Source organism: Buteo buteo, chromosome 1, assembly GCF_964188355.1.
Source record: "Buteo buteo chromosome 1, bButBut1.hap1.1, whole genome shotgun sequence".
Lineage (NCBI taxonomy): Eukaryota > Metazoa > Chordata > Aves > Accipitriformes > Accipitridae > Buteo > Buteo buteo.
In genome coordinates this window covers 57,782,483-57,795,376 of record NC_134171.1, presented here as the reverse complement: position 1 = coordinate 57,795,376, position 12,894 = coordinate 57,782,483, and the positions used below count along the sequence as shown (strand labels likewise).

Here is a 12,894-nt window from a genome sequence, read left to right as displayed (position 1 = left end):
AAAAAAAAAAAAAAAAATTCTTAAATAAGAATATGATGCACATATTACAAAAAAAGATACCCAAACCACATTTTTGCATGAAGACCAGCTAATTTTAAAAAGGATGCATTTGGTGAACTTAAATAATTTTTGTTCTGGTTCCCAAATGTTCTAGAACAGTGAAGATCATCCTCTTACAGGAGAGGTTGTGAAGTCTCCATCCTTAGAGACACTCAAAACGTGCCTGGACACAACCCTGCCAACTGGCTCTAGCTGACCGTGCTCTGAGCAGGGGGGTTAGTCAAGATGATCTCCAGAGGTGCCCTCCAACCTCAACTATTCCAGCTTCAACTATTCTGTGATGCTGTGCCTGCTTTAAGCAGAAAATTAAAAATCATGATTACAGGAAAAGGCAGAAAAAGCCATGCAAAAACAGTGCTCCTCCACATATCTATCTTCAGTGTGGAAACAGAAATTCGTAAAGAACACTTGAAATGACAGAAAATTTCAAGCAGCTCTCTTGCATGCTGTGTTTATCCTGTTCTTAGAGTAATCACAAGTAATTAGTAATAGCTAAAGGAGCAAAAGGAGGATGAACTGTGTAATTTTAGTATCTAATTCAATATCCTAATAGTAACACAGGCACAAATACATTAATTCAGTTAAGGAAGAAGTCTTTTGGAAAGCAATTCTAAGAGGTACTGTTACTCTTGATAACAAGTGTTCTAAATTGTATTTTAAAAAGGGAATAGTGGTTTCTCCCAGATGGAGAACGGAGCTTTTGTTATTCTTCTATTAATTTTAAACAGTTACAACTAATACAAAGCATAACAAAGCTAACCTCAGAAAGATAACAGAAATAGAATGAGGTAATGACAAACAACTCTTCAGCTTCATTATCTTACTTTTGGTAATTATAATTACAATCAGATAGTCAGGTCTCCTCATATTTATTGTATGATACTTTCCAGACACATACCCATGGAAGACTTCATTATCATTCACATCCTTAAAGCAAAGTGGAAGTGCAACTATAATGATTTTTTTTAAACACAATCCAGGAAGTCCAGTTATATAAGTGGTAAGTAACATTTTAATACAGAATTAAACTCTGGCACTTCCATCAACAAGAGCGGTTTTAACCCACTGCCTGCAAGGAGGTTTCAGATGCGAGTTATTCAATTTTGATAACTGTACGAATCACGGTAAAATTGCTTAGGAAACGGTCATTCACCAGAGAACAGAAAAAAAGCAACATTATCCCAGAGCTCTTATAATTTAGGTAAAAATGAAACTGAAAGCCAGTTTTTTAGGACAATCCTTGGTGTGAGCTAACACAAAGGTATTATACAATATATAGTTCATAAGCTGCAGACCACCAGGGCTCAAGGGTCACACATGAAAAGCAAATAAATACAGCATTCTCAGCTGTTCACGGTACATCTACAGAATGATTTCAACTGGATCGCTGAAATCAATTAAGCATCTGATCCAAGAATCTTCTCATGCCTAGCACCAGTAAATCAAACATTACTGTAAAAAGATATGCTTTTCTTATTTAAAAAGGCCTTGGAAAAAGAAATAAGACTGAAATATATTTAAGTTTTTAAAACAGTGGGAAAGCATTTTGTCTTACTACTTTTGTTTAGTATCATCCATACAGAAGCTGCTGTTAATCCTCAATTATGTGATTTGCAAAACAAACAAACAAAGCAGAAATAAATTAATAACCATTTCTGTAAAATAACTCATCATCTTAATTCAAAAGTAGCCATATTAACCTACTGCTGGATTCCCATATTGCTGTCATCATACAGAAATCCACTGAGGATGATGATCTTGATTAAAGAAGTTATAAATTGGACATTTGTCACATATTAATGTTCACTAGTAATTATCTTTATTTTAGAGACTATTTCTCCAAATCTGACTGACAGCATCTTCTCCAGGAATTCCATTTGTTTTCAAACACCATAAGGCAAATTTGGCAAAACAACTTGCAAAATCAAAATGCAAATACCAACTTCACTCAGAGCTCTTCCTGGCAACAGCCACCAGCTTAGCTATCAATCTCAAACTGCAGGAATACTGGTAGTAGGCAAACTTATTCTATCATGTCATGGGAAATAAAGACACAGTTGTCACTTCCTTAATTCTTTCCTGTGTATATATGCTCATAAAACTAAGTACACAGATTGTGCTGAGCAAGACTCTCACACAGTCTTGCCACAGAGGTTTTTCCCACTGTAAAGCTGGTTTTGAAGCTGAGCTCAAGGCACTTGCGCTACTAAGCCCTACCTCTATCCGGAGGTGAGAAAAGGGTAGAGGGAGAAAAGGGGGATTGGGGGCTATTAACTTACTAGATAAGTCCTGTAAGAAAACAGCCAACACACACACACACACAGCATCTCAGCCCCAGATAAATTTTGTAGACAGTGAGAGATCCACCACAAACGATTCAATAACCAAGTGACTAAGGCTCTCCCCTACAAGAAGGGTGAAATGAGTTTTTAACAGATCATTGACCTAAAGGTACAGAGACATGAATATTTTACTGATTCAAACTACAGTCAAGTTGACACAACCGATAGCCTGGCAAACTGCAGCCTGGAATGCAGGAACTTCTAAAATCAGCTTTGCCACTTGCAACAGTGTTTCTGTAACATTCTATGTCAGGGAGCAAAGATTTATTCCCAGGTTTTCCACATTCCACGTGGTGCCCTGACTGCCAGCAGTGTCAGTGCTTTTCCTGTTTTATCTTGCTGAAACTCTTTTAAGGTTTCAAATTCCTCCATATATAGAGACTGGGAGACTTTCTGAGATCTCTAAACACACCACAAGAGGCAAAATAATCCTACACTCAGAATGAAATTTTGCATATACCCACTATATACAGTGTCTATATTACTTTGCTAGCATACACTGTTTTTCCTCATTGTGCTGTGAAAACCTCCTGATGTGAAAGAAAAAGACAAGGATGAAGACAACTGAGAACAGCCCACTGGTCCAGTACTGGGAATGTGTTAGGTTGACTGCAAAGGAGAAGAGAGACAAAGGCATCTTTGAACAGACCACACTGTTGGCATTTCCAAAATACTTACACAATCTGATAGGAAAACATTCAACTCCCCTAATGGAAAGTGTAGGCCTTCTATCAGTATGTTATTGGACCATACAAGTAACACAAGATTCTATTGGGGACAAAAATTAAACAGCCAATCTCCCAGGACTGGAAGGAGAATAGTAACTTTTCCATTATAAACTTCACTTCAGGAGCTTCTAGCAACGTAACTTTTTGCAAGGAACTTCTTCTTTCACTGCAGTAAACAAAGGACCTTCCACAAACTGTGGAAAAGTTTAATAGCAACAATACTATGAATGACAAAACTACAGATTACGGAAGTTGCAGGGCCTGAAGCACATCCCAAAGAAGCTGGCTCCCTAGACACACCACCTCATTTCTGAGTGGGGTCGCAGTGGTCAGTCCTTGCTTGAAGAAGAATACAGACTAAGTTTTGTAAAAATGAAACTGCACAGAAGAATAAAAGGTTTGCTGATATATGGGTATTATGCTGTCCTAGACACCCATCTTTATCTACATATGTGCAATGAAACTGTCTTATTTTGTGGGAGAGCATGATAAAAAGCCGGGTTGGCTACAGAGGAATGTTGCCTTCAAAACAAAGAATTCCTAGGAACTAGAAGAAAACAACAGCAGAGATTAAGAATAATTAACCTATTATGAGGAGAAATAAGCAAACTGGAAGTCATAGCACACCGTATTTTAAAAATAAATATCTGTAGTGTCGTGGTTTAACCCCAGCCAGCAACTAAGCACCACGCAGCCACTCACTCACTCCCTCCCATCCAGTGGGATGGGGGAGAAAATCAGGAAAAGAAGTAAAACTCCTGGGTTGAGATAAGAATGGTTTAATAGAACAGAAAAGAAGAAACTAATAACGATAATGATAACACTAATAAAATGACAACAGTAGTAATAAAAGGATTGAAATGTACAAATGATGCGCAGGGTTATTGCTCACCACCCGCCGACCTACACCCAGCCAGTCCCTGAGCGGCGATTCCCTGCCCCCACTTCCCAGTTCCTAAACTAGATGGGACGTCCCATGGTATGGAATACACCGTTGGCCAGTTTGGGTCAGGTGCCCTGGCTGGGCATGAGAAGCTGAAAAATCCTTGACTATAGTCTAAACACTACTGAGCAACAACTGAAAACATCAGTGTTATCAACATTCTTCTCATACTGAACTCAAAACATAGCACTGTACCAGCTACTAGGAAGACAGTTAACTCCATCCCGGCTGCAACCAGGACATGTAGACAAAAAAAAATTCTCAAGAGAATCCCAAGAAATTACATACCAGTAGCATAAACAAATGAGCTTTTGGAAGCCTTTCCCTAGTCAATATCCAAGTACCTCTTCAGCTCTAGTATAAAATGAAAGTCAAGGATTTACACCTCTAAAAAGCCACCATAGTCCCTGAATCTCTCTCCATTCACTGCCTCCCTAAAAGACATTCTTACTTTCTTAGAAGGTACTTGTTTTCTTTTAGGCATATCTGTCCACGTCAACATAAAGTCACATAAAGTTTCAAGTCTTTGCTGAAAAGAATTCCAATTCAGATAATATTCATGTAGTAAAAGTACAACAAACTGGGTATTCATTTTGCCTTGCCCCCCAGTACACTGAAACCAAAATTAAAATAGGTTCATGCTTACCTACTTTTTTCCTATGCACATTACAACATACTTAAAGTGTCCATTTTAAATCTCTCATGGGGGACAACTCTTCTAGCATTTCAATATTATACCATTCTCAACCCTCCCTCCTTTTAAAATTTGCAATTTATTATACAATCAAAATTCCAAATCTCAAAAAATTCCTCACGTATAAAGTGGTCTTGTTTTAGTAAATATCCATTGAATCGTGGTCATAAATCTAGTACACTAAATTCGAGCAAGAAAATACATTCATGCTTACCTACTTTTGCTTGATACATATTAAAATGTACTTTAAGTGTCCATTTTAAGTATTTTCATGGAGGAATTTTCTGGGCAACTTGGTGCCAAAATATTTCAGCATTGTATTTTAACAGTTAACAGTGTTTACTAAGTATTGATATGCTATATATTTAAAAGTAATTTTGGTGATCTCACCAATCCCTGTTTTTTATTTGTACAATAACAAAGACAAATCTGTTCCAGGTTAAGTTCACACTGCAAATGCCACAATATATTTTAAATTAACATATTTTACAACTTTCAAATTCTTAAAAATATATATATATACACTACTTAATATTTGCTTAACTTGTTGTCTTACCAAGAACTGATGGATGCATGGCAAAAGCACTATATCTGCCAAGGTAAAATAAAGCCCTTCTGCAAAAACGTGGTCCAAAAGCGGAAGGTCAGAAGTTTTCGTTCTCCTGATATGAGGAGCCTCCCTGTTGGCTGCATCTGATACTTCCTGGACAAGTAGCTTGGAGAAAGCTATGCTCAGTTCCAAACTTGGGAGTGGATGTTGATGCATTTCCACTGGTTTTCCTTCCTCAGTTCCTTCTTTACCAAGTATAGGCACTGCAGTCTTGGCACCTGCCTTCTGTTGTTGAAGTTTCTGCCTTCGAATTTTGTCATCATTATGTACTCGGACAGGTTCTCCAAGCTTTCTTTCAAGCTGTAAAATGTCAGGAGGAATAGTCTGACAGCGCTCAGGAGATGCCGTCAGAAATTCTTCAACAGCCAGAGGGATGCTGATTTCACAAAGTCTGGTCCACTGGCTAACCTGTCAGTTAAATTTATAGAATTAATGTCTCTACAGAAAAAATAAACAAAATCCAGGGTAACTTTTTGTCTTTAAGTAAAGAAATTCCAGCTTTAAATATATTCTTTGATAATCTTGGAAGCTCAGGTATTTTGTATTACTTTTGCAATAGCAGAATTAGGAAGCTAAATCTTATGTATAACAGAATGAACAGTTATCCAGTATACCACATTTTTATTCCTTATTATTGGCACGAGATTAGGGTGGCTGCATAACTCAAGAGAAGCAAAACTGTGGCCAATTTATATATGTCATCTCTACAAAGTGTTGGTAATAAAATCAGATTACACCAAACAGATTTTGAGCACAATTATTTTACAGAAATGCATTGTACTATTAGTGGGTTTTCAGCACACAACATCAAAAAACTTTAGTCTAAACGAACAGCACTTTTTACTTATTTTTTTTATGTTCTTGTCCTCGTGCTCTTTTTCTTCTTATCTGTACTTAAAAGTTTTAAACTCTTGTCTTTTCTTACTCAGTTTACTCATTTTGCAGCCCTCTGAAATATGGAATCAAGTTCTCCAGCAGTTCCAAGAAGAGATTAGAACCAGAGGTTTCTGGAGGATGTCAGGGACAATTTCTTTATGCTAGTGCTAAATGGACTAACACAGGGTACGCTTCCCCAGATCTGCTACTCATCAACAGGGATGAACTGGGCTGGAGGCATAGTAATCAATGGCAACCATGGGTGTAGCGATCATGAAACAGTGGAGTTCAACCTCCACAGAGGAGTGAGGAAGGCAAGTATAGATGGATGAGCTGCCAGATGAGTAAACTGCTTTGTGATAAATGGGCTGAAATATCCACTCAAAGCGTAGTAGGGGTTAATGGTTCACACTCTGCCTGAAGGTCACCTAGAAGCGGAGCTCTTTAGGGGTCTGTGCTATTACCTTCACCAATGACCTGGAGGGGGAGATGGAGCAGTGCACCTTGGCAGTGATGAAAGCTAACAGTATAGGGTGCTCTTGAAATCAAAATTAACAATAAATTAGATATTTCTCAATTTACTTCAAACTGCAAGAGCTGTACTTTATAACTCATTGAAACTACACTGCTAGACATGAGACAAAGATCTGACCTTTTTTGAATCTTAAGGTTCTTTTTATGCCACTAAAAAGTAGTATCTTTAAAAAGAATTATTTTTCATTTTTATGCCAAAATACAGATACTTCTCCATTGAGGAAATTTCATTTTCTAAGCAAATTAAGTTTCTTATTAAAAGAACTTAGTTTACATCAATATTAAGAGTGTACTTCAGAGTATTTAATGCTTATAAAAAACCCTATTAATGTATCTAAGAGAAAGAGATGCACTCACTTCAGCACAGGCTTTTAAGCAGGTCTTCTTAAAGCCCAAGAGTTCCAAAACATCCTTTTTAGATGGATCTGCCTCGTATGTTTTCTGTATTATATGCCTTAAGACAACAGAAAGCCCAGCTCGGCAGAACTTGCCATCTTTCACTACAACGGCAGGTAAACAGCAGCTCTGCACAACCGCTGGAAGCTGACATCTGGAGATTAAATGGACCTCAATATCACCAAGAAGGTTTTTTGTCACAAACTGATCATCCACATCTTCACCAGTCGGCACTAAGAAAATTTTGAATAATTTGCAGTCACAGTAGGATAGCAAAAACAGTGAAATAGATGTATGAAGAGGAAAGATACTATCTCTGTACTGATGAGAAAAACCCAAATATAAATGTTCTTCAGCGACACTATCTTTCATCTTCCTCCCGAGCTGAAGTTCCTGAAATAGAAATCAGAACACAACATTCATAAAAGAATACAGAATTTAGAACAAAAAAAGAGGGTTTGAAAAAGTGGTCCTTCCACTATCTCCTAAAACTGATTTTAATGTGAGACACTATTAAAGACATCCTGCCTGAATAAGTGGACTGCAGGCACTTCTTGAGAGAAAAGAATGGTTTCACATATACACTGTCTCTTCACATACAAATCACTGATAGGGAAATGATCTGTGTAAATTTTTTTTTGCATTTTAGCATACTTCTGACATTAAACAAAACATATAAAAGCAAAAGAAAATATTTCCTTTTAAATTTTTTAGTGTATAAACATTTTATAGCAAGACTTCTTTTTTTAAATCAATAATCTCCCACAACATTAACCATATATTATTGAAAAAACAAGTTCCTGAGCACATACCTACAACAGTCAGTTTCCTAATGCACACATTTGTCTTTCTGTAACTGTTAGAAGGCATATATATAGGGTATTTAGGCCATGGGAAATAATATTGGATCTGTATTAAAAATTAATCTAGAGCCTGGTGAGATACTAACTGAAGGTCAAGAGGACACATAAGAAAAAACCCGTTCATTTCAAGAATGCTACATGAACATGTCAAACACAGCTGCTTTAAAGCAGTTAAATACAACAGTAACATAGCTGAAATTAATGTCTTCTCATTATATTAAAAACTTAAACTCATTTTCCTTATACTTGGTTGAAAATTACATTTTTCCTATTAAACTATTCCATTCCAGTTTAATATAAAACAATGATACAATAATTTTTCTGCTCAATCACTCAATAAAATTGCCCGTAACTTATAAATCACAACTCATATTGAAAAGCTTTAGACACTAGATGGCACTCTTAAAACAATCATTATAGAAGAAAGCTTTATTATAAGAGAAAAATTTGAATGTTGCTAAGAAAGGCCAGTATGCTTTTATATATATATAAAAAGCACAAGTGACATTGGACCAGCATCAGTCTTTCAAATAACTTTCTAGATTAATAAGGTGTCTGTACAGTTACACAAATACGATGTAATTATTTAAAAAGCAAAAAGGTTTTCATTTGAAGTATCTAGATTATTGGATTATTTTTTTCATGTAGAGGTATTGTACATCAAATTTGCCATTTTGTGTCATCTATCACTGGGCCAAATCAATTGTCCAAAAAGAGGCAGTGGAAGAATAAAATCAAGTCCACCTGACATTAAGTAAAGATCATAATAATGATTGTTTTAGTGAAGTATTTTTAAGTCATTACATTACATGACTTTGTCTCAGAACAACAGTGGCTCAACACAATAGTACTGTTGCTTTTCTTGAATGAATACACCTGCCACACAAAGAATAGTACAATACATAATGAAATACCTGCTTTCCTAAAAGCTATTCTATTTGGATAAATCTTGACAGCATATACTGCAGATGACAGGGAGCCCAGGAAATTACTTGTTTTGACAGTGGCTCAGACCTAGATAGCATCAGCTGGTCTTGGTGTCACACGCTAAATCAGCATAGTACCCTCTAGTCCTATGAGCTGTTATACCTTCTCCACAGAGTCCATTCAGACTCCAATTTGGTTCTTTCTTGTATTCTCCTTCCTCAGGTAAAGCCACCTCACACAGGCTTGGTAGTGTTTAAAATCAGCTTAGATAGCCTATGAGAGGGGTTCTCACTTAAGACTGTCCAGTACAACACAAGTTACCGTACTCAGTGGCTAGCAGTCCTCCAGTACCTGCCTGTCATCATCTACTCATGAGCCCAAAAGGACAAAAAAGTTCTCCAGGAACTCTCCACAGAATTGTACGATTCACCTCCATGAATCACAAAGAACCAGTGAATAGGACTACAGAGGCAGGCATAATGCCTAGTATGATTCAAAGCTTAGCTGCTCAAACACAGATAGCTATATTAACCCCAAAATAAAAACAGAGCTTTCATTGCTCATCGACAAGAATCTCAGGGCTCTTAGTGAAGATGCAAGATCTGCTGTTGAATTTTCTGATGTATGAAAAAACCACTTCTACATTTTCTTCTAGTTGGGTAGGCACTTATTTTTAATAAGTTTTCCAATAGCTAGATTCTCCTTTAGCTAGGTTTTGTGCACACGTTGAAGTTGCATTTATCCCAAAAGGCAAAAAAATTTAAATACCACTCATTCATAAAACATTCATTAGCAACTCAGATTTTTTTTTTTTAAAGTACTCAAAAAATTTTAGAGAGGGATTCTCATATCAAGGGGAGGGGAGAGGAGAAGGGTTAAGCTAAGGCAGCAGTTTTGGTTAATTTGATTCTCCCCACATGGGAGGAGTAAGGGAAAGTCCAAAGATGAAAATTATGGTCAATATTATGAAAATTTCCTTTTTAAGGAATCATGTAAACAGTGATAGTGTCAATACAGCAACAACTAATCATTCCAGTTAGTAATTCTGAACCAAATAAACTGTAAATTGCTAATTTCTGAGAAAAGTGCAAGCAACTAATACCTTACACTTACCAGCAGAACAAACTCCAGAAGAGGAGGTAACTCCAGCTCTCATCACAAAAATACAAATGTCTCATTTGTTTGGTTTTCAGGGAGAATGAAGAACATTGCACATTTCACAAGATCGTGTCTTAAATCTGAGAATAGGTACTTATATAGGCAAATGATTTCCAGACCCTGACAAACCAATCTGTCATTTCATCATTTATAAGACAACGATTAATTTCGGTTCATACAGGCCATCAGATCTCTCAGCTAAAGGTACCTGACATGAAGGTGTCTTTGCAATATACCATCCCATTATTTTCAAATATAGTCCTAAATTCTTCTCATATACTATGCTACCACTATTTTTCCTACCAAAGCCCCTTTCTCTTCTCAAATTTGCAGTGCTACAACACTGAAATTGGTTTCCCAGAACCATACTCCCTGTTCTGCTACTGATATGGTCAATTTAGATCTGAGTTATTAAACTTATTGTGTGGAGTGGAACAAATTCTATTCTTAATTAGGGTCAATTTAGGAAAATAATACTTTTCTGTTTCTGCAGCTAACCTTCAAGGGATGAAAAGATGAGCTTTGCTCAGCAGGAAAACAAAAGAAATATTGCACTTGAAGCTCCTGTTTCTCTCCAGCTGTTTCTCTCGTCCTTTGCTAGAGTCAGCGTGGTAGTCCAGAGACACATCTCCTTTGCAGTTGCCAAAGAGCTTGCACGTAAATTCCAAGGAAGCCCAAACAAATGTGTTAAATTATGTATCTTTAAATTCACGATAATTCAGGCTCAAATATCAAACTAAGTATTTTTAAGACTCTTAACTATTGATTTAATGAAGGTTAAGATTCACTTGTCAATTTGCTCAGGTTTGCTCCTCTCTCCCTCCATACTCACACTTAATTCTTCACTTTATTTCACCCATTTGAAAATATAAATTATTAAAATGAAGGTACCATCCTCGAACAAGAACAGATAAGCTTATTAGCTGATATATCTGTTGGTGATCAACAGCTAGTCAATTAACAGTCCTTATGTTAAAATCAGCTACCAAGAAAACACCCTTAAGAGCTGAGCAGTAGATGTTTTTCAGAATTCTAAAGGAATGAAGGCCACCATTTTTGGTTTATACTTGGAAGTTAATTTTTGCAACTAGATTGGCTACAAATTGTTTCTAAGTCAATTCTTCATCTACAAGATTCTCAGGGAGCAAAGGACTTTTCTTTCTGTCCTCCTTTAAAACAGTCAAAAGTTTAAGGGGTTTTTACTTTTTTAATCTATTTGTATTCCATGTAAGAGATTCCAGAACGCCAAACCATAACAATCAAGCTGATTTTGTTCATAGACGTGTAAGCTGAACAGCCAAATAATAGCCTACTGAATAAAATAAGTCTCTATTAGAGATTCAGTTTCATTGCAATTATAGAGCTCACAATGCATGGGATAAACACAGAAGAAATTTTAACCTATTTAGAACTTCCTACTACACCAAGAAGGAGGAGGGAAAAAAAAGAAGACTGAGCTTAATTGCTGAGAAAATCTTTGGTAAATCACCTTCTCCCATTTCCTGACTTCCAAAAAGTAGGTGTGTCTCTACCAACTTCAGAAAGCACTACTAAAATTTCTCCACCTTTATTTTTCATAAAGCACTTGTATGGAAAGTGTAATTTCTGAACTCATACAGAAATTTCATACAGACTGTGCAATTGCCAAATAACATGCCTACCTTGGTAACTTAAGAATTTCTTTTCTTCATATTCAAAGTTAGAAAAAGTAGCAGGTTGCTCTTCTTCTGACGCTTCTAGACATCAAAAACCTCTTTGCCACAAAAAAGATCATTCAGTGACTACCTCAAAAGTTTATCTAGGAAATTTTCTTTTTCAGCCTCAGTCAGATAGTGACCAACATAGAGCCACCTGCTACATTCAGAGGGCCCACATCTTGAATTACAGGGTAACCATTCGAATAGAAGATTTTCCTCTTTCCCCATTCAACATTTGTTCCTAGAATTACTAAGATGAGAGCAGCATTATTAGAATATTGTAACAGAGACTTTGCAGATTGGTAAAACACACATTAGCAATTACGAGAAACAAGATTTTGGGCCTGGACACAAGCTTTGCCACGTACACAGCTAAACGGCAAGAACTGCATTCACTACCACTGTCAGAAAGCCCAAGGGTTGAATTTTGTCCTAGTTCATACTGGCAATTCAACTCTCTATGCATGCTGCAGACCCCTACTGTCTCATGTTTGACTAGATCACCATAATATTTCTTCAAAACTGGAAGCACTGAATCTTCTTCCTTCACTGCAACGATATACCAAAAATGATTAATCTGACATGTTGTTAACTAGTAATTTTCCCTTATCTTTTGCCTGAATTTAAATTTTGCTATTCCACTTGTTTAGAGAGAAGTTATCAATTTCTTAGCAAACTGAGAAAGAATAGGAAATATTAACTATGAAGATGTTTAAAGTTATGTACTTTTCAGACGAGGAGAACAGACTTTTCAGGCTACAAGGTAGAAAGAGCTAGCAACAGAAAACTCCACTCTGCTTTTTGCATTGAGCTTTTCAACATCAACAGAATTACTCCAATACTTTAATTCCCACAAAAACTTTTAAAAGTAGTCTTAAGAAAATGGGCTTCTGTAATGACTGCAACTCATTACATATTTATTTCAATAGAATAGCAAAGCATTCAGTCTATATTTATTTATACTGCTAATTACTGTAAAAACTTCTACATCCCCTCATCACAACAGTAATTGAACGTCTTGTAGACTTCCCTGCCAAAAGCCTTGCAAGGTGGAAGTTTCCTGTAT

At 36.5% G+C, this 12,894-nt stretch overlaps 1 protein-coding gene across 5 annotated transcripts in view; it reads right to left on the bottom strand.

The window, feature by feature from the left end:
- GSTCD (glutathione S-transferase C-terminal domain containing) overlaps positions 1 to 12,894 on the bottom strand; it is a 71,669-nt gene that overhangs the window by 56,403 nt on the left and 2,372 nt on the right. For 2 of the 5 annotated variants that reach the window (XR_012651040.1, XM_075032343.1), the window contains exons 1-3: positions 10,087 to 10,697; positions 7,145 to 7,576; positions 5,324 to 5,785 (exon numbers count right to left, since the gene is read on the bottom strand). Coding sequence is in view for 4 of the 5 variants with exons in the window: in XM_075032343.1 (XP_074888444.1) it covers positions 5,324 to 5,785; positions 7,145 to 7,555 (873 nt within the window). In the remaining variant the exon portion in view is untranslated. Of the gene's footprint in view, positions 1 to 5,323; positions 5,786 to 7,144; positions 7,577 to 10,086; positions 10,698 to 12,894 lie in introns of those variants that run through there. The other 3 variants (XM_075032371.1, XM_075032349.1, XM_075032359.1) reach the window with 2 other exon arrangements.